This window comes from Lissotriton helveticus, chromosome 6 (genome assembly GCF_964261635.1).
Source record: "Lissotriton helveticus chromosome 6, aLisHel1.1, whole genome shotgun sequence".
In the NCBI taxonomy this organism is placed as follows: Eukaryota; Metazoa; Chordata; class Amphibia; order Caudata; family Salamandridae; genus Lissotriton; species Lissotriton helveticus.
The window spans coordinates 1,287,143,698-1,287,166,483 of NC_136067.1; the positions used below are offsets into that span (position 1 = coordinate 1,287,143,698).

At 46.3% G+C, this 22,786-nt stretch overlaps 1 protein-coding gene across 2 annotated transcripts in view; it reads right to left on the minus strand.

The window, feature by feature from the left end:
* Positions 1–22,786, minus strand: part of AHCTF1 (AT-hook containing transcription factor 1) — a 1,132,528-nt gene that overhangs the window by 818,573 nt on the left and 291,169 nt on the right. For both annotated transcript variants that reach the window (XM_078649035.1, XM_078649034.1), the window contains exons 17-18: positions 16,888–16,987; positions 14,661–14,784 (exon numbers count right to left, since the gene is read on the minus strand). In XM_078649035.1, coding sequence (XP_078505161.1) covers positions 14,661–14,784; positions 16,888–16,987 — 224 coding nt within the window. The remainder of the gene's footprint in view (positions 1–14,660; positions 14,785–16,887; positions 16,988–22,786) is intronic.

Sequence of the window (22,786 nt, forward strand, 5' to 3'; positions counted from 1 at the left end):
TAGCCATTATGAAGATGGTGGTCCTGCCGCGGTTCCTGTTCCTCTTTAATGCTCTTCCAATAGTGCTATCTAGGGCCTTCTTCCAGCGGCTGACGAGTCTCATGATTAGCTTAGCGTGGGCGGGAAAGCAGCCGAGAGTCAAGTGGTCGACACTTACTTTGCCCTACAGCATGGGAGGCTTGGCGGCCCCAGACCTTGAACTTTATTACAGAGCAGCTCAAGCGTCGCACCTGCACACTTGGATACACGGAGACAGGATGATCCCGCATGTCCATATGGAGCGACTATTCGCGCACTCGCAGCCAGTTCTGGACACGATCTGCATGTCGCTGGATCATAGAACAGGAGTGTTAGACTCCATTACTGCTACCAACCATGCATGGCACTCACTCCTGCAACGGCAGGGAGGAGCGCTACTATACTCGCCAAAGATGCCGCTGGAGTGGATGCTCTGGCTCCCACCTATGGCTGAGATGGGTGTTAGCAGAGAGCTGGCGAAACTAGGTCTCCGCCGAGCGGGTGACCTTTTTCAGGATGGGGTGGCCAAAACCTGGGATCAGGTGCGCGGTGATTGCAGTGAGATCCCTATGCTGCAACGCTTCCAATTCCACAGGGCACGGAGTGCTCTTTCGGAGCTGCTCGGTCCGGACATGGCAGAGCCCCCAGACGTCCTCGAACTGTCATATGTCATTAAGACCAAGGAGCCCCGGAAGCTCCTCACGAATCTATATAGGGTGGCTAGGTCGCAAGGAGAGCACCAGCTTATGAAAGCGAGACTGGCATGGCAAAGAGACCTGGAGACCACGTTAAATGACGCGGCATGGCGGTATTGCTGTGAAAGCACGAAGTGGATATCGCTAAATGGTAAGCACAGGTTGATCCACTTTAAGTTCCTGCAGAAGGTGTATTACACCCCGGAGAGACTCCACAGACACGGTCTGCGGCAAACGGCACACTGCGAACGTTGCCATGCTGCTGACGCCGACTTCCTGCACATGGCGTGGAGTTGCCCGGGCATCCAGTCGTTCTGGTTCGATGTCTTTTCGGAAATTAGTAAAATCCTGGAAGTAGACATGACCCCGGAACCGGGCTTGGCGCTCATTGGCAATTCCAAGCGGCTCCCTGTCGCACTACGCAGACTCACGGATATGGGGATGCTAATGGCTAGGAGAGTAGTAGCTCACTGTTGGATGAGAGGACCGCTCCCAACCAGAACTAGATGGGCGCGAGACATGTTGTACTGTAGCATACAAGCGGAACACTATAGTGAACTGCTGCCCCCCAAAAGCCGCCCTAAACATTTTTGGGCACTGTACCAAACTTACCTCAATGGGAGGGAGCGAGAGGGTTCTGACAGCCCGGAGAGGGAGACCCCAAGTTGACAAGCAAACAATGACTCGGAACCTGAACCTCGGCTAGTGAGAGTGGAGAGCTGTGCACATGACCCAGAGAGTGCGACATGGATCGTGCTGGAGGCATGGAGCGATGTGGGTAATGATTAGATGGGCGGGGTGGCAACGTAAACACACACTTCACACCCAGTCTAGCTGGGCCACTACACTCGGGACAGACATTCTGGATGGACTAACTCAGATGGGGCGCAGACACTGCTCAGGGACACACTGAGGGTAGGTGTGGCTGTGAAACAGACCTAGGCACCACATTGACAAACATGCCTGTGTTGCGCATGATGATCGCAGGAGGGAGGGGTGGGGGGGGGGGGGGGGGGGGACAGGGCCATTGATCGAGTTGGGAGTTGGTATTAGTTTAGTTAGGGCACGAACGTGCTTGTCTTGAATACTGGCTGCGGAGTAATGGGGGGGAGGGTAGGGACGAACTTGTGGATAAAATGAAGAAAATGCGCATGACAACTGCACCCTGCTCTTTTGGTGGAGATAACTGCAAATTAGTCAGTTGCTACGAGAAACGCGCCGCCGGACCCCCGGGTTGTCGGCTGATGGGCCGTGTACGAACGTGCTTATTGTTTACTTGACATATATATAACGCGGCCGGCCCATGAGGTTGTAGGTCTGAAGCTGTGTATTTGAAGTTCGTGGCAAAATAAAAAAAAACAAGAAAAAAAAAACAGTCCTCATCCTTCAGAACCATAGGGAGTTTAACGCGCAGCGCCGCTCGTTCCATAAGTTGGTGAAAACCTGCTATATCAACAGGGGGGAATCCCCTGGACCCGCAGGGGGCGGTGACGGTGTCTGGATCTGATAATCGTTCCAATCTGCCATGGTCCCATCATCCTCATCAACTTCGCCGTCTTCACGAGCTGGGCGAACGTCATCATCCTCATAAACAGTTGCCTGAATCCGAATAGATGGTGCAGATGGCTCTGGCAGTGCAGTAGAGGAAGGAGCCGCTGTAGTTACAGGCACCGTAGGCTGAGGAGATCCATCGTGAGACGGTGGAAATCGTCTATTATAGTCCTCCAACATGTATTGGAGATTAGAAATGAGGGAGAGCGGTATCTGTGCTGTGGGAACCTGAGTAGAAGGTTCCTCCTCAGGAAAGTAATGATCTTCCTGATCGTCCTCATAGTCCTGACATTTTATGACCAGCTCCGAAGGGCTTCGAGCTGCCCGAAATCTATCATCTTCCTCCTCATCCGAACCAGAGTCAGGCTCCGAACCTGTGGCAAAAAAAGGCGATGGAGTCTGAGAGTGACGTGGAATCGGAAGTTGATCCAAAGACATATGTCGACGTTGGAGCAGAGGGTCGACAGCAGGAGTCCCAGAACCGGATGATGAAATTGGCACCAGAGGCAATGATGCGAAGGTAGACGTCGACGACAGTAACTCCGTCGACGGGACAACCACCGTCGACGGGACAACCACCGTCGACGACGATACCACCGCTGTCGACGATACCACCGCTGTCGACGGAGGCCCAGTCGACGGAGCCGCCGATGATGAAACAGTCGCCGACGGAGCAGTCGTCGACGGAGCACCCGCCGACGAAGAGGCTCCCTTCACCGAAGGCGATGACGAAGATTTGGACGTCGACGAGACTCCTTTCTTTGACGTGGACGAGATCGGAATCGCCGACGAAACAGATTTGAAGCTGACACACACCATCGTCGACACGGAAGAAGCAGCCGCCGTCGACGACCCACTGGCACAAGTTGTCATCACTGTCGTCGTCAGAGAGCTAGAGGCGCCAAATCTCGTCGTCGGACAGACCGTCGACGCTCCAGTCGACGATTTAGCACGTTTTTTAGTGGAAACATGCGTAGAAGGAGCCGTAGACGCCGGAGAGTCAGATCTCGAGGGCGTAGGTGTAGCAGGAAGAGGTGGAGACACAGCAGGAGTCTTCTGAAGTTGAAGCTTCCTCTTCTTTAGGAATGGAGATGGCAAGTCCTGCACACTGCTACGCTTAGAAGGGGCTCTAGACACACCTGACGCAAGGCTTTCTTCATCAGAAAGAGGTGAATCCGTATCCTTCAACCTCTGCAACCACAGGAGGAGACGTCCTTCCCTGTCCTTAAGAGTCTTGGTTGAGAAAGTCCTGCAAATTTTACATTTGCCTACCTCATGCTCTGGATAGAGGCAGTAAATACACTTCTTGTGAGGGTCCTCTGACAAGAGCCGCAATTTCCCACAAGAAGCACATGGTCGAAACAGAGACTTCTTACTTGAAGATATCCCAAAAAAACTGCACAAATCCACAAAGAAATGGAAAAAACTGAGCAGAGCTCAGGGAGACTCCCTTCACACGACGTGCGGTAGAAAATCTGAGGACCCGAGCCTCTGAGAAGGTTCTAGAGGGGTGTTTGCGTCTGATTGGCTGTAGTTCGGACTAGCATAATGACATGGATATGCTATGAAAGTGCTTTTTTCTTTTATTGTATTCCTATGTGTTAATGCTAACCTTGACACTTATAAGTATTTATGATTTTAGAATGTATGTAATTATGTTTTTATATACATATATGATTGGTTTTATTGCTATTTTATTTACCGTGGGGCTCCCACTTCGACGACGGGGAATATTCAAGCCTGTGAATCTATGAAAGACACCCCAATACTGGAGAGCAAGGTAGGAACTACAGGAGCTGTTAACCTCTACATCGTACAATCTACCTACAGACCTTGATGAGGCTACCATGTCCTATACCAATTGGCTGGAGGCAGCCTGCAACCAGATAGCTCCAAAGAAAATCCTCCATCCCAATAGGGCACTACCTTCCTCCCCTTGGTATTCCCAAGAACTTTGAGATCAAAAATGTATCTGTAAGCGAAACTGGAGGAAGGAGTATAACTATAGGGAAAAGAATGAGTATAAGCAATGCTTAATGCAGTAAAAACAGCTTCTTTTAACAAGCATTGGCATAGCCAATAGGTCAGATAAAAAAATGGCTGGGTTTACATGTAATGAGAGGTCGCCACCTGCTGGTTAGAACTCCAAATGCAAGGCTTTTTAGCCCTGCTTGAAGGAGCTTCAGCCGAGTACCCTCATCTGATAGAGAAAAAAAAAACAGATGTGAAAAAAACGCCGAAGCAAGTCGAGCCCACATAATGAAATTGACAGGAATACAAGGGATGCGCGCACAGCAGCGTGCGCGCTTATTGCGCTATCTAGCAAGCTGGTTGCTGCTTTGGGAGCACAGCCCAAAGCCGCTACTTAATGTCTCTCGGAGCAGTGCATGCGCGCTGACTCAGCGAGACCCAAAAACTAAACAAGAGTTTTTTGCCCAAAAAATTACTTTTCTAAAAACTTGACTAAAGAGCTGTTCACAACTGTAGCCACCCTGGCACACCCATGCTCTTCTACGATTCTGGCTAGCCAGGATCTTTGTGATAAAATAGCCAATTGTTTCTTCAATAAAGTTGAGACTATCTTTTCCACTTTCACTAATTCCACGACCAGTATAACAATGGACCATACAGTAGGTCTCAAGTCAGGAAAAAGCCATTCGCTGACCTTTGACAAATTTGCCCCAGTGACTGCCACGGATACACTCAATTTCCTTATGACAGCTAAATCTGGCTCCCCTTAGGATCCGTGCCCAGTGTCAATACTAAAATTAACACCTGAGCCTGTCACACTAGCACTGACTTCTTTCATGAATGCTATGTTTGCTGAAAGCTATTTTCCCAAAGTCTGGAAAAGTGTATCTTTATTGCCCCTGCTCAAAAAGCTGAGTCAAGATCCTAAAGATACAAACGACTTTAGACCTATCTCAAGACTACCTCTTTCTGCGAAAATTGCAGAGAAAAATATGAATGTACAACTTAGTTTGTTTTTGCAGGAAGCCCAGGGTGCCGGACCCCATCCAATATGGTTTTAGAGAGGGGCACAGCACGGAGCCTGCGCTTCTTAAATCCACAAAGAGATCAGGGCAATCCTAGACCGGGGAGGTAGAGCCGCAATGATTGTTAGATCTTTCGGCAGCCTTTGATACGGTCCATCATGACCTGTTGATGGACCGTCAGCAAGAAGAGAGTGGAGTCCAGGGCAGCACCTGGAAACTACTTAAATCCTTTCTGTCAGATAGAATACAAACTGTCTCTCTAGGCAACTTCTCTGCCAAACCATTTTCACTGCCTTGTGGTGTCCCCCAGGGGTCATCTATAAGCCCGACTCTTTTTAATATTTATGTGTTGTCATTGGCTCCCCTGATTGAATCATTTGACTTTAGTCTGACCTCATATGCGGACGACACCCAAATTTCGGTGTCGTTGATGCCGGGGAAGGAGCTGGGGAACAGCTACTCGACTCCATTATTGCATGACAGCGGTGGGAAACTGGCTGGCCCAAAATTGTCTCAAACTCAACTCCGGTAAGACGGAGGTTGTACTATTTGGGAATTACCCCAACGTTTGGACCCCTGCTTGGTGGCCAGATACGCTGGGTCTCCTGCCTACTCCCATCAGGAAGGTAAAAAATCTGGGAGTCTGGATAGATAAACTCAATTTTGGGGATCAAGTGAATGCGGTGGCCTCATTCATTCTTAGATCTTGCAAGAAAATTATGCCGTTCTTGCCAAAAGACAGTCAGCAAACAGTTATTACTGCTTTAGCCATGTCCAGGCTGGACTACTGTAATAGCCTTTACATTAATATCCAGGAAAGGTTTATGTACAGACTTTAACTTCTGCAGAATGCAGCTGCCAGATTGGTCACCAGCATACCAAAGTATGCCTCAGTCTCCGCGGGGATCAGAAGGCTTCACTGGCTACCTGTTAAGAAGCGTGTACAGCTTACATCTCTGCGCACTGTTTACAAAGCCCTTCAAGGCACTGATCCAGACCACCTAAAACAGCAATTTCAATGGTATGTACCAAAAAGATCACTTCGCTCTTCAGAAGCAAAATTGGTGACAGTTCCCTCTATTAAAAAAGCCAGTTGGGGTGGCAGAGGCTTTTTGGTCTGTGCAGCCAAGGCATGGAACAGTCTGCTTTACCACTTAAAATGTATGACAAACTTACTGGCTTTCAGGAAGGCCATGAAAACTTGGTTTTTCACTGTATAACTCCGGCCTTATCCCTTTGTCTTTAGGTTTCAGTAGGACTTTCACACAAACGCCAGGAAACCTTTGGGTAGTAGTTGAGCTCTATAAATGTCATTAACATTAACAGCTTAAAAAGCAAGAGGGCTCCCTCTTCACAGCCAAAGGCAAGAAAATAGCATCATATACATTTAAGTTGGCATTTCACCATTTTAAAGCCACCTCCACATCAACCATGATTTCTGTGGAAAGGTTAGGATGACAGAGAATTTCAGGAATAACAAATGTTTCTTCGCATCACGGGTCGGCACACTTGCAGTCTCCTTTACAGCAGTATTGAAACCCAGTGACACAAGAAGCCTATTTATACAGTCAATTCTTACTACCACGAAAGCTATAGCGCAATTGTAGCTGCTAAAAGAATGGGGGGGGGGGGGGGGGGAGCAGTGTAACATACGCAAGGAACATGGACAAATTAACACCTGTAAAATATAAAGTACTATCGTCCTACTTGAGGTCTCCTTTGTCCTTTGTGATTAATTTAGAGACAACATTAATTAGAGATTTGCACAATTCCTCTCCAAACTCTGGAATCATGATGGGAATTAACATGAAGTATATAATAATGTGAACATGCACGCAGACAGTGAGGTAGAAGCCTTCCAAATATCAAGCAGAGCAATCTTTCGGATGAAAGAAGTGGTTGATGCTGCTCTTCAAGGAATGGGAATCAATCTGTCAGGCACCCTTCATAGTGATATTAAATGCTCCACATCTGTTTAACATGGTCTTACAGTCCAAAAATCAACAAGGTAGTCTCTTTCTTCCAAGCTCTGAAGTGATCTAAGTACTATACAAACTTCTAAACCAACACAATCCTCCCTTACATCTTTTCCTCCAATCCTTTCATTGTTTTTTCATCCCTCAGTGCTTAGCCATGTAAGTAACTTGTAACACAGGCTAACGGCACCTCACAGATCTTTCAGCTTTCAGTATATACCAAAGGACAAAATGAAGTTAATTTCCTGCATGTAAGCGGTTGCTATTTCTTCCTCTGACATTATCCAATCCAAGCTGATCACTCCATTCACCTCTTGACTCCAGACACCCACACAGTGGATACCCACCAGAATGACTCCAATTTATGTCCACTTTTACCCTTTTAAATACAGAATCTGCGGTCTCAAACTGTAGGAGCAAGTGAATAGAAATTATATATCCTTACTAGATGCTTCATACTTAGAACACAAGTTCTGGGAATACCAGGCAAGGGTTGTTCTGCCACCATGACAATTCTGACAAGTACAACATTTCAGGGGAAAGGAAAATAGGGAAAGCTCTGATTTTGGGACAGTGTGAAGGAATATGTGGGAGTGAGTCTTATTTTTATTTAAAACACTTGTAGAGCGCAGCTGTCACCTGGCAGGTATCCTGGCGCTAAGAGCTTACTCCTGAGTTGGAAGCAGTGGGAGATTGAATAGGGAATGGATGTGACGGGGAGGATTAGGGGAAGAGCCATGTTTTGATTCGCTTTCTGAAAGGCAGAAGCTGTGGAATTTGACGAATGTCGGCGGGCAGACTGTCCCAGAGCTTAGCAGCAGCCACTCTGAAAGATCTTCCCCCGGTCCTCACCTTGTTGAATCTGGGTACAGTCACAAGGCAGGCTGTAGCGGATCGTAGAGTTCTGGTGGGGGTATACCAGGAAAACATTTTTTGTAGGGATCTGGGGCCCGATCCGTGTAAAGCCTTGAAGACCAGGCAGAGAGCCTTAAAAGCTATTCGTTGTTTTAGAGGAAGCCAGTGTAGCTCGGCTAAGGCTGCTGTGGCCGAAGATCTCCTGGTCCAGCCAAGAGCCAGTTTGGCAGCCGCCGACTGGACTCGTTGGAGTCTGTCCAATAATACAGCTGGGGACTCGAGCAGGAGAGCATTGCAATAGTCAAGGCGACTAAGAATAGTACACCTGACTATCAGTGCTCGGGCCTGGGCGGGGAGTAGTGGCATGATTTTGCGTAAAGAGCGCATAAGGGCCGAGCAGCAGTCTCCCACTAGGACAGGGAGATACTAATAACTATATAAGAAAAGAGGGAGCGACCCCACTAACCAAGAGACAGGGTACTTCAAGTAATTATCAAAACAAACTCTCTTGGATCAAGTAAGAAGTTATATGCATAACTCACACTCACAAAATGTTCATATATCAACTGCACAGTCATACCTGTACTCAACACACCACATGCCATGAACCCCAAAAACCAATTGTATGGACATATAAAGCAATCAATTAAAAGAGCGTATTTTTTATTTTTGTAAACAATGTGTCATAAAAAAATCCTTTCTTGATCAATTTAAAGACATCTGTATCAGGTTTATACAATTTTACAACAAATACATAAACACAAAATTGGGAGAGACAATTTGCATGTGAAACATTAAAAAAAATCATCAGTTGGTTATTCCATCTGGAATCAATCACATTGGTCCACTGTGCACTAGTTAAGTTGGACCATACAAGTTCTCTGGATATAACCTCGATAAATATGGCGTTGACGCGTTTCAGTGGTAACAAACAGATTATACAAGCACCTTCATCAGGCGTCAATTTATAAGTTGTCTCTCTTAACACCTTAATATGGTGTGGCTCAAATTGTTCAGTTGATAACAATACGAGTATTGAATTTGCGAAAAGTATTTTATACCTCCCTTTTATTTAAAAGAAAGGTGTGCTGTTTAAAAGACTATGCTATCATCACGTCTTTTTCCTCACCGAGGTGGATATAAATCATCCAAATTAAGAGAGACAACTTATTAATCGTGTCCTGATGAAGGTGGTTGCATAATCTGTTTGTTATCACTGAAACGCGTCGACACCATATTTATCGAGGTTATATCTAGGGAACTCGTATGGTCCAAATTAACTAGTGTACAGTGGACCACTGTGATTGATTCCAGATGTAATAACCAACTGATGATGTTTTTAATGTTTCACATGCAAATTGTCTCTCCCAATTTAATATGTATGTATTTGTTGTATAATTGTATAAACCTGATACAGATGTTTTTAAATAGATCAAGAAAGGATTTTTTTACGACATTGTTTAAAAAAATAAAAAATAAGTTCTTTGAATTGATTGCTTTATAGATATATGTCCATACATTTGGTTTGGGGGTTCATGGCATGTGGTGTGTGGAGTACAGGTATGAGTTGATATATGAATATTTGTGAGCGTGAGTTATGCATATAACTTCTAACTTGATCCAAGAGAGTTTGTTTTGATCTATACTAATAACTAAACAGCAAACACACTCATGACTTTTGAGAATTACTACGTTCTTCAGGAAAAACATGTTAAGGTTGTAAATGTATGTAGCAAACACATAAATAAAACAGAGCCAGGCAGGCGTTAGGTTTAACCCATAAATAAAACTGGTAAGACCACATGGATGGTAGGCCTCTTTAAATGAAAAGACCACCAACATGGAGCACCTCCTTTGCTTCCATAACCTACGATGGAAAAAAGAATGTGAAGACGCGCTTAGGAACAGGGGTATTTGGGGCGTGCACTCGTCAGTGAGTCAGGATGCCTCCTCTGATGTAAGACACACAACATTAACAACATATTTCTGGTCCAAACCAATACCTGGCAGAATAGTGCACATTGTGTCATTTCAGAAATTGCTCATGCAGAATATTCCCCGATACCTGGAGACTCTTCTGCCAAAGAACAATGTGCTTGCTCTGGTGCATGAGGAGGAAAGGTGAGCAGCAGTAAACACTGCTTTGCTGATAAAACTTCTCCCCTTATACAACCTTCCTTGATACCACCTCTCTCATCGGAGTTTTGGTGGGCTTTCTGTGCTATCTGCTGCTGTGTTCTCTCACACGTTTTCAGTGCACCTCCGATCTCCATGGGGGAGGAAACAAACATTGAAAATGCAATAGGTCTCGCCTTTGATTAAGTTAAAGCGATTTGCTTTGCTAATGGTATTGAATAGAAAAGCATATGGCTTTACCTTAATAAAAGGCGAGACCTATTGCATTTTCAATGCTTCATTTCAAAGTTTGTCCTGACCTTGAGGAGGCAGGGCATTGTCCAAATCGACGGCCATTTATCCCACTCCTTCCACTGCATGGTAGTACAAGGGATCAGCCAATGCGCCAGCCCTGGATCCATTCGAAACCATCGGTTGGAATACATTTCAAACCAGATTTAGCAAATCCTCCGCAACTTCACTCAGTTGTTAGCATCACTGAGTAATACAATATGCAGGGCTTTAAGTGGGCCAGGTCCTGCCGGTGCTCAGCACCCGGCAGTTCTAAAAAGCAGGTGCTGAGACGGGTCCGTATCGGGCCCTCTATTTTTGCCTGCACCCTCAGGCTGGAGAAAAAAATCTTAACACTGCAGCAGTACCACCCTTAACTGCATTTTATTAAAACTTTAAAACTAAATATAGTTCTTTCACAGCCTCATCATTTCAGAACTGAAGCGTTTTCAATATGATGTACAAAGAAGCCATAGTTGTTGCTTATATGACTTATGTAACCGACAACCATTGGCAAAGCCAATAGTCCTTGCTTCTTGTAGGTGTAATGTTATTTGTTCGATTATATTTCTGGATGCAATGACAAAAACAGCAAAATACTAGTTGGGCGGCACACTATGCTAAGCACAGGTTTTTAGCTCAGGCGTTTTTAAACCACGCCCTTAATTACATGGGTCCCACCCCTTCGAGAGACCTACCAGTTTTTTCAACCCACTGAAAGCCCTGAGATATGTACTCCAAACTTGCATACATCTACTTTCCTGGTTAATTCCTCCCTTGATGCTTCCAGAGGGTGTACTATTTTTGCCAGGGATGTTTTGTTGCTCGAAGTACCAGAAAAAGAAACGATTGGCCCGTGACTAGTCTGGTTGCAGCACCCCGGGATGAACGGATATCACTGGGAAACAAGCAGAGTATTTTTGCTGAACCAGCAGGCTCCAATTCACAGGCTGGATGTTTCGCAATTCAACACATGTGAACCACATCATTTTCCAATTAACTTAATTATTATAAACAAATATGGACCCGAATTGTCAAGCAGCTCTGAGAGGAAGCGCGGCACGCGGGTAGCTAAATGAGTAGACTGCTTGCTCTTTACATTTTCAAATTACAGACTGCACATCCGGCGCTAAAGTTGCCAAGCAGGACTCCAAGCAGGACTCCCGTCTCTCTACAGTAGCCTCACTGCTGCAATGCTCCACTGTTAATTAAATATTACATCGGGGAGAGCAAACAGCGAAGGAACTATAGGTTTAGGAAGAGCACTTAAAGTCTTTAGGTCGTGTTGTTCTTTACTGATCCCCACTTGGGCAGTACTAGAGTAAAGACACGGGGTCTCCCTTGATTTCATGCCCCTTAAAACTAATAGACAGCTGCCCTGCACGGTGTGGCCACCAGGTGACGCTATCGCCACACGAGCAGCTGCCCTACAATTTCATGTCCTGCTCGCTTCCTCCATTTGGAGAGCGCTATTCTCAGGGAGCTATTTTCAAGGCGCTGCTTTGAGAAGACTATAATTGGTTCACTCCTTTGCACGAAAGCCCTCCCTTCTGCCGGTGGTGGTGGTGGTGGTAGGGGGTCTCTTCAGCGCCTGGAGGCAAGGAAGGGGGGGCGGCGAGGACTTTCCCATCGCCTTAACGAATGTGGGGATTTATATAAAGAGCCACGATGGGCAAGTCATCGCCTCTAGGAGCTGTAAGGATCCTCGACAGACGCTGAAGTTGCTACCACTGCAGCAGGCAGGGCATTACTAATAAAGGAAATGTACTGGAAGAGGCCGCTTACAACAGTTTGGTAGATTCAACGCCCCAAAACAACAAGCATTTGCAATGTAATTGGTCCGACTGCATTGCAAATGCTTAAATTTATAACTGAGCGCGGCACCGCTTTATATATTTCTTAACTTTAACACTGGGCGCGGTGTCCTTGAAGCAGGTGCTGCGCTCAGTGCTAAAGTTAAGAAATATATTAAAAAAACGATCGCCGTGTCCGTGAAGCGGCACCGCACTCATTTTCAAAGTTAAAAACAAGCAGCTGTGTCTGAGAGAGACAGAGGGAAGGGTCTGCTGGGGAGAGAGGCAAAGGGAAGGGAAAAAAATAGCGCTTACACAGTAATTAAACCCCTTAGTCTAAGGCAGCCAGTAAAAGATCAAATCCTGGTGGGCGGGGCCAAAACGGGACAGGGCGGCAACAAGGAGGGACAAGGAAGCCTCCTTTACAATGAGAAGCCTGCGGTTAACCTAAGCTATGAGGCGGGCCAATGGAAAGAGGGGGTGGGGCTTCAAGTCCCCTTCCTCGACCAAATAGATTTCAAGAAGCTCTCGACAGCCGGGACCTAATAATCTGAGTGCTTGCACACACACAAAGAGGGACCATTTGGAACAGCAGCTCTGCGCAAGGATTTATGGCAGGAAGATAAGGGAAGTTAATTACAGGAACATCAACTTACACTTGTTTGAGAAACTGGTAGGTAGGTGAAGAACTGGCCACAAAAACAGGCATTAACGTTAGAGGTTTTTCCATTTACTAAACAGATGTGGGGAGGATGTGCCTTTGATGCTGACAGGTTCCCAGCTAGACGAGTTCCTCTCACTAAAGGAAGGGGCAGGGTGAGTACAAGTACACTTTCCAAAGGAGAATGAAATAATTGTAATGGATACCCCTCTGGGTGGACACCTCCCTGGGTTTGGGAGCTCCAGCAGCTGGGCTAGCCTTCCGACATTATGCAAAACCTTGACAGCAGCGCCTACGCCCAAGAGTGGAAACTGGGCAAGAACAGGGTCAGGGTCTTCCACCATTTGCTGTGGTCTATCACTATATCTTAGGGCTCCCACAACTTGGAAATCAGAAAACAAATGGAAATGACAAGAAGCAGAAGTCTTTGTCCGGGAGAGGACAAAGGCCTTGGATACGGTTCTCCCTTGAACCCAGGTTCTGGAGAGGATTCTTAAAGGATTAAGAATCTAGGGATCCTTTAATCGTGCAGTCCACAAAAATCAAGGAAACAAAAGCCATCATTGCAGAAGAACTAGCAAATAGGTGAACTGGAACTTGTACTGGAACCTCAGAGGAAGTGTTTAATCTTTTACCCCATTTCCTACAGATATCCCATTCAGTGGCGAAGGGGTAGATAGTCAACACCCATTTAATTGTACTGGACTTTTGGCTCTTACACTGAAGAGAACCTACAGCCTTAGCTCTCATAAGAGCATACAATGAGGAATAGCATTTGTCTCAACAATTTCTGAAAGTGTGAAATTTTCTTTCAACAAGCATATATATTTATTTGCTGATACAAGTTAGTAACACTGTTTTTGGGCCAAGGGTATATTGGTAAATACTAAACTGTTTTAGATCTCTGTAAGGCTTTTGCTTCTTTCAGTGCTTAAAACTGAACACTATGTTCCCTCTTACTGCACAATAGAAATTCCGTAAAGCAAGAGTGTTGGGAGATGGCCCTTAATTTTGAAGATCTGGTTTGAGAAATTTGTTTTGAATTCACAATTCCTGGGCCACATTATCAAATTATTTCATTTTGGTGTAATAGACACTTATTTTCTGCTTTTCCCTTAAACCATTTAAAAATTGTACTTATTGTTTAATTGAATACATTACTTAAGTGCTTCTAAAATACTCACTTCAAATGTTTTACTGAAGGAGTCTGTCACTATGAAGCACATGTACTAAGGGTGGGCATCAATAAAGCCTCTGGACCACTAATTTTGTAGGTGTTCAAACACATCACCTCTCCATTTAATAAACCGGTTTCTCGCATGTTAACAGGCAAATGCATCTTTAGGAGCAGGCCGTATGGGAGGTCTGGCTGCAGGCAATGAGGCGAGATGGGTGATGTGAAGTACCCGCCACTTCGAATCTACGATTATTTCGATGTCCGTGATTCTAGTGTTTTGGGGAACGCAACTACTTACTGGCTTCCCCATTTCTACCATTCAACCCTCCTCCTTCATTGACCCAAGGCAATGTTAGTGTGGTTTCAAGTGTTACTGAACTCCCATCTAAAACACCAAACATCAGCAATAAAGAGTTAAACATCTTTCAAGTTAGAAGCATAAGCTAGGAAACATGCAAAATAGTGAACATTTGGGAAAATAACACATGGATGAACACAAAACGGCAATTAATCAAATATAAAGTAAACTTACGTGCAATGTTACTGGAGGATACTTTCCTGTGCCACCTTCGTCCCTGCTCCACAATTTCACAATGCGATCCCCAGATTGTGAAAGTATACCATCAATCATTAGACAATCAGCATTCCACTTTCCTCTGAAAGAATAAATATAATAGAACACTCAGAACCACTAAGCTGGTCCCCAAACACGGCTATCAGCAGTTTAGAACAGCTTAGATAAAAGAATATGGTGACAACAGAAAATAGTTTTCTTCTGAACACCAAGTGAACTCTAAAAAGACCAACAACACTTTAGCACTAGAAGTGGAAGAACTTTACTTATGCTGTGAGAAAACAATTTAAAAAACAAAGTAATTATTCAATTCAGTCTTTGGAGGAACATAGCAAGTTTTCTCAACTATTAGTTTAGGCTATTTGACACCAGAGACATAGGTGATGCGAAGTCCACTGACATGTACCATCCTTCCACCTTGCTCAAAAGCTTCAATGTGCCCCCAAGCGCCCAGTCTCCAGAGTTCTAATTCCATTCTCTCTACTCGCAGCATGAACCAAGTACAAAGTGCTTTCACCGTAGGTTGTAAAAAGTAAAGTGAGGTGGCCAGGTGACAAGTAAGAAAACAGTATTTACTACAATTAGCGCAGTGTCCTTAGCCTCAATGTTCTGTACACCATTCTTCACAATATCAGGAATACCAAAAAAAGGAATTCACAACCACCTTATGGGTGAGAGGCAAAATGCAGACTTAACAGTGTCATGTAACTTACTGCCCAGAGTAGTTTTAATTATGCGGAAACTCGGACTGATGTCTTCAAATTTACACGAAAATTAAAATTGAGCAAGTACCATCTGATTAGAAAGATACAATACATCGCAATGAGCGAGCGAGATAAAGATCACTTATCTAGCAACGTGGAACTAACTATAGGTGACCAAGCATTACTTAAGAGATTTACATGACTTACAAAAGGAAAGTGCTAGCCAGGATTCACTGTATGATGAAGTTACACAAGCAACTATGACAAAGACCTTGTTTCTCAGACCAAATACACCTTAAAAAAAAATATCAACTTTTAATCCAATCATGCCAAGAGATTTACTGGATATTTTTAATGAACAAGTGGTGGCACATATCAAGAAATTAAACTCCATGCTTCACAAAATCAAACTAAAAAGTACAAGCAAGGAGTGGAGAAATAACAGAATAACAAAAATCATAATTAGGAATTCATAAAAAGGACGAAACATTGTCCTTTGGCCAAGAAAGGACTATATGGAAGAGGCCTTAACTCAATTGAATGACATTTCTTGATACAAAAGGAGCTCACCACTAACAGTAAAAACTTCACACAATGAATTCTACACAAAATTGCTGGCCTGGAAAAATCCTGGATTAAGTTTGTATGAATATACATTTTTTTAAAAAGAGCATCCAGTCATGCCAGTGATATATTGTGTGCCAAAAGTCCATACAAATTAAAGCAAGCCACCAGGGAGACCGATAATCCCTGCATGTGAAGGATTGTTGGAAAATACATCCAGATACCTTGACTATTTTCTGCAGGATTACGTCAAGAATCTCCAGTCCTACATAAAGGACACTAGCGACTTTCTGCGAAAAATAAACAAGTTTGATTGGCAGGAGGACAACAGTCTGATGTCTGTCGATGTCAAGTCACTAGCGCCAAGACCTCTTCGGGTATTCGCGTGCTCTACAAGTCTCGCTAACATACCTATACAAGAGTATAAAACACAGACGGCATCCAAGCTCTGGATTAAAAAGCTGTGTTAAAAGTACGAAATCACATTTCACTTCAAGGAATAATTCTGAAATGCTTATGAAAAAAATATGCATTGCGAAAAAACAAGGAAGAACACATGGGCCAAATGTACTTGGTCATGCTCCGAGGAGCAGCCACCGCAAGAAAGGAAGGGAAGCCTACGAGAGCTAATCAAACGATTGCAAAGGAGAGTGACAATGGAAACAAACTGATGTGCTGTAACTGGGTTGTAAGCCCACAGAACAGTAAACAATACATCTTGCGGCACACGGCTTGCGCAGCGTAGGCAAGACCAACAAATGCACATCTTGCAATAAAAACTGCTTCTAATAGTTGCAAATTTGCATCAATTATCTAGAACACCAAATGTACAAACCATGTTTCCTGGTGTGGTTATCATTAAAGTAAACATACTGTGGACATTTATCAATACTTTATTTTTCTCCAATGAGGTTTACCTTGAAAGACGTTCAAGCTTCTGGCGGCGCCCAATGTAGTAGTTTTGAAGTGAGTGGTAGTCATAGAATGGCCTGGATAACTGCATATCAGCATTTATATCTATTCGCCAAAAACAAAAAAAATTGCAATGGAGGAGGAATTCATATATTGCCATTAGTTGCATAATTAAGTATATCAAATGCTATGGGTATTCCAAGACCTTCTGGTAAGGATATTGAAAGTCATATTTAACCACATTGGTGCTAAGGCAATTCCCGCTGGGTGCTGTTACTCCAGATATACCATTGTTCATGACAAGGTCAGCTCGTCATCAGCACAGGAGCAGTGCACTGCATGACGAGCTGACCTTGTCATGAGCATGGAAGGGGTTAAAGCACTACTGATGCATAAGTTAAAGATCATATAGTGCAGCCAAACATTTCCGAGCTGGTTTAAAGTTGGTAATTGACATAGCTATTGGGGTTACCAAATATAGTTATGTATTACAGGGAAGAAGAAAACTCAGGAATGGATGAAGAGTCACCAGGTGAATCGGGTTAACACTAATCCTTTTGCACTATGCATAATTAGACATTTGCTAAATACAGTTTTGAAACAGTCATTGGTCCCATATACACTACATTGATTACAATTGTCCTTTTGGTACTTTTTGAGCTACAGCAAAATACATATCCTTATTTCCCAAAGCATTTTATTAAGTATGGATGAATTGACAATACATGTATGTATTGTTAGTACACTGAAACCTTATCTAGAATGTTATCATTAATGCACCATAAACCATGGAAAAACTCCCTCCCCACAGCACCGGGGCACAACAGCATATTTGGACTACATTGTTTCTCATTGTCTTCTTCAGTCTAGTAACCATTTCAATATCAGTTTCTCAATGACTCCACATGTTCCCTTCTTCCTCTTTCAAAGTCCACAATGCCCATACAGATATTTTTACGAAACATTTGCGAAACACGTAAATTAGGAGGATATGTCGACTCCTCTTTCGGCCACTCCATGTAGGGAAATACTGGCTGCCAGGTGCTTAGAAAGCAGTCTTTATCTTTAAGCAATCTATTGTTATTGTATCCCAAATTTTCCAGCATCACAAGTGCAAGTTGGACCAGCAATTTGTTTCCATTGTTTGGCAATTGTCATTCGTGCTATGAGTAGTAGTTGAATTATTAGATTCCTATTTTCCTTAAGTCTCTCCCACCACCAAGGAGGTTGCATACCCAAAATCGTGACATCCTGGCTACCTGGTATGGGAAGTCCTACCCTTTCTTTTGTAGCCACAAGGATCTTCTTCCAAAATCTTTATTTCGGGCATTCCCACCATGTAAGAAAGTGACTCTGTATACACTGCACCAAAGTAAGGTACAGTGTGTACAGAGACCACAGTCCCCAGAGGTTTGCGAGAGGCTAAAGTTAGATATAACCTTACTCTCTAAAGTGGTAGCTAGGTGGAGCAGTAAGGCAGTATCAGAGGAGAGTAAAGCATTTGTTGTACACACTCAGTCAGAAAATGGTCTCACACACTCAAGAACTGAACTCTAGGCCAATTGTTTTGTATCAAAAGATATAGTTGTTTTATTTTAGAACCAACAGGGTATCAAAATATACATTCTCAGAATGGATTACCTCAGTTAAATAATTTTCAAATAGGCAATAGACTCTTTGAATACAATAGTTACAATTTGTTGCAATAGGCAACACAATTTCAAACACAATGAAACATTGAGCTTAATGGGAATTTTTAGTTAAATGCAATTAGTTACTTTGTAGATTACTTTTCTAACCACAGGACTGGATGCACAAGTTACTACTTGTGTAACGATATATCTGTAAGAGACATTAGTTAGTGATAGATTCCTTACCTTAGAATATCCCCAGGCGTCAGACTGGATCCGGAAACTTTTTGCGTAGCAATACCCCTGCGCGTCGGTAGGTCTCGTCCGCGGCTCCGCGCCCGTCGGCGTCGTTAGCGCCGGAATGACGACGCCGGAGAACTTAGACGCCGGAGAACTTAGACGCCGGAGAACTTAGACGCCGCCCTCGCGTGCTGACGTCAGTTCTGGTACACAGCTTATCCGCGCCAGATACGCAGAGCCATGATAGAACCAACACTGGTGCCATGAAACTAGGCCCTGAAAGGGGATTACCTTAACCCTAGATATCGGTTAGCAGAACGGGGAGGATGGGTGGGTCGGTAAGGAATCTCTCACTAACTAATGTCTCTTACAGATATATTGTTACACAAGTAGTAACTTGTGCATCTGAAAGAGACACGTTAGTGATAGATTCCTTACCTTAGAATAGATACCCCAGCAATACCAACCCCGGTGGTGGGTCTGCGAACCAATAATCATACCAGAAAGTCCTGGAGGACGGAACGGCCAAAGAAGCCATCCCTCCAAACTGGACTGTCCAGGCAGTAGTGTCTCAAGAACGTGTGCAGCGAGGCCCACGTAGCTGCCTGACAAAGGTCCTGCAAGGGGACTCCTCGGCCCAGAGCGGTAGTAGTCGCCGTGGCCCGAGTGGAGTGGGCCCTCAGCCCAACAGGAGGTTACTTTTTAGCCAAGGAGTAACACGCCTGGATGCACAATACGATCCACCGAGAGATGGTCCGCTTGTGCACCGCCCGTCCTTTCTTAGCGCCCACGTAACCAACAAAGAGTTGGTCATCCACCCGGAACTGGCGTGTGCGATCCAGATAGTAACAGAGCGCACGTTTTGGGTCCAGACGGTGGAGCCTCTCCTCCTCTTTCGAGGGATGCGGAGGCGGAAAGAAGGTGGGCAAGGTGATGGACTGCTCGATGTGGAAGGCTGTGACTACCTTGGGCAGGAAAGAGGGCATTGTCCGCAACACAACCTTGTCCGGATGGACAGAAAGGAAGGAGGTTTGGAAGAAAGAGCCTGGAGCTCACTCACTCTCCTGGCAGAGGTGATAGCAACCAGGAAAGCAGTCTTCAGAGTAAGAAGGCAGAGAGGACAGTTATGAAGTGGCTCAAAGGGAGCGCACCTCAGAAAAGTAAGTACAAAGTTCAAGTCCCACTGAAGCATCACGAAAGGAACAGGAGGGAACATGTGTGTGATGCCCTTCAAAAACCTATTTACAATAGGGGACTTGAACAAAGATGGCTAATCAGGTAGCCTTAAGAAGGCGGAAAGGGCAGAGACGTAGCCCTTGATAGTGCCCAGAGCAGAGCCCTGCTGGGCCAGAGAAAGAAGGAAGAGGAGAACCTCAGAAAGGGGGGCAGAGAGTGGATCCACAGCCTTTGCTATGCACCATGCCACAAATCTGTTCCACCTGTAGGGGTATACCGACTTTGTGGAGGGACGCCTGGCTGCCAGAATGACATCACAGACTTCAGGAGGCAAGTCAAATGGCCTCAACTGTCGCAGCTCAATCTCCAAGCTTGGAGGTGGAGACTGGACAGGTTTGGGTGGAGGACCATCCCCTGCTGCCGCGACAGAAGGTCCTCCTGAAGAGGCAGATGAATCGGGGTATCGACAGACATGCTGAGTAGCTCTGGAGACCAAAATCTTCGTGCTTAGTCCAGAGCCACAAGGATAACCTGGGCCCGGTCGCGCCGAATCTTCTTCAGCACTCTGGGCAGTAGTGGTATAGGCGGAAAGGCGTACAATAGACCGCAACTCCACTCGCGACGAAAAGCGTCTCCGAGCGAGTGCCGCCTTGGAAATTCCAACGCGCAGAACTGATGACATTGCGCGTTCTCTTCTGTGGCGAATAGATCTAACCAAGGCTCTCCCCACTGCTGAAAGAGACCTTGCGCCACGTCCGAGTTCAGACACCATTCGTGATCCATCATGCACCGACGGCAGAGTTCGTCCACCCTGGCATTCAGAGAACCTGCCAGGTGTTGAACCACCAGGGTCACGCCCTGATGTTCCAGCCACTGCCAGAGGCGCAGAGCCTCCTGGCAGAGGGTCCACGACCCCACCCCACCCTGTTTGTTGCAGTACCACATGGCGGTGGTGTTGTCCGTGAACACCTGCACTACACTCCCCCGGACAGAGGGGAGGAATGCCTTCAGTGCAAATCGGATCGCCCGCAGCTCCAGAAGGTTGATGGGGAGCTGGGACTCCGCCGGAGACCAGAAGCCTCTGATCTCCGCCTCTCCCCTGTGGCCCCCCCCCAGCCCTGGAGGGACGCGTCCGTCACAACTACGTGCTCCAGTTAGGGTAGGGAGAGGGATCTGCCGTTGACCCAATCGCGGTCCGTGAGCCACCACTGCAACTGTCTTGCAGTTCCCTGTGAGATCAAGACATGGTCGGACAAGTTGCCCTGATGCTGGGCCCACTGAAACTTCAGGTCCCACTGCAGAGCCCGCATCCGTCACCGGGGGTGATGCACCAGAAGGATGCAGGAGGCCATCAGTCCCAGAAGCCGCAGCGTCAACCTGACCGAGACTCGGGATAAAGGCTGAAAGATCGGAATCAGAGCCTGAATATCCCGAACCCGCTGTTCGGGAGGATAAACCCGAAACTGCGCCGAGTCTAGAACCGCTCCGATGACGAGGAGCTTCTGAGAGGGACACAGGTGTGACTTCGACACATTGATGGAGAACCCCAGCAGGTGCAGGAGAGCGGCCGTAGTCTGGAGGTGGCTGACGACTGTCTGGGGCGAGCTCGCCTTCAACAACCAGTCGTCGAGGTAGGGGAAGACTGAAACCCTTAACCTGCGCAGATGAGCTGCGACCACCACCATCACTTTCGTAAACACCCGTGGGGCGCTGGTAAGGCCGAAGGGGAGCAAGGTAAACTGAAAGTGCTCGTGGCCTACCGTGAACCGCAGGTAACGCCGGTGGGCCGGCAGGACGGGGATGTGGAAAAAGGCGTCCTGCAAGTCCAACACTACCATCCAGTCTCCTGGGCCTAGGGCAGTTAAGACCTGAGCCAAAGTCAGCATCTTCAACTTCTCCTTCCGGAGGAAGCCGTTGATGTTCCGTCCAAGATAGGGCGTAGGCCCCCTTTGCCCTTCTTGGGAACCAGAAAGTAGTGGGAGTAACAACCACACCCTACTTCTGGCCCAGAAAGTCGCTCGATGACCCCCTTGGCTAAGAGGGCCATAACTTCCTCTTGTAGAAGTTGCAAGTGATTCCCCCGACATGCGGTGGTATTGCGGTGGCATAGCTGGAGGGGTTGCCTCGAAGGGGAGGGAGTAGCCCCTTCGGACGATTTGCAGCACCCACCTGTCCGACGTGACAGTGCGCCAGTGGAAGAGGTGATGGCGAACCCTGCCCCCCACTGGTGTCACATGGGCCTGAAAGCACGGACTAGGAGGGTTTTGAGGCGGGTGCTGCAGGGGAAGGTGTGGACTGGCCTCGCCGTTGTCCCTGAACGCCGCCACAGAGGTTTCCACGGCCGCCACCTTGCTGTGTAGTAGCCTGCGGTGAGTGGCTGGCAGCAAGTGTGGGAGCGCCCCTTCCTTGGTCACGAAAGGAGCGAAAGGCACCCTTTTGCTGGCGTGGGGCCGAGAGGCCCAAGTACTTGGCGGTAGCCCTGGAGTCCTTAAAACGCTCAAGCGCATGGTCTGCCTTGTCGCCAAAGAGGCGATGGCCATCAAACGGCATGTCCAGAAGGGCGGCCTGGACATCAGCCGAAAAGTTGGTGGTCCTCAAAGAGGCGTGGCGTCGAACCGCCACCATCGTTGCCATCGCTCTGCCCAGTGAGTCCGTGGTATCCAGCCCACACCGGATGGAATAGCGTGCCGCATCTCGACCCTCCGCAAGGGCTTGGGCGAGTTTAGTCCGGGCCTCCTCCGGACATTGTGGCAGCACGTCCGCGACTGTGTCCCACAGAGTGTGGGTGTAGCGGCCCAAGAGGCATGCGGTATTGACTGACCGCAGTCCATAACTCAGGGACGAGAACACCTTCTTA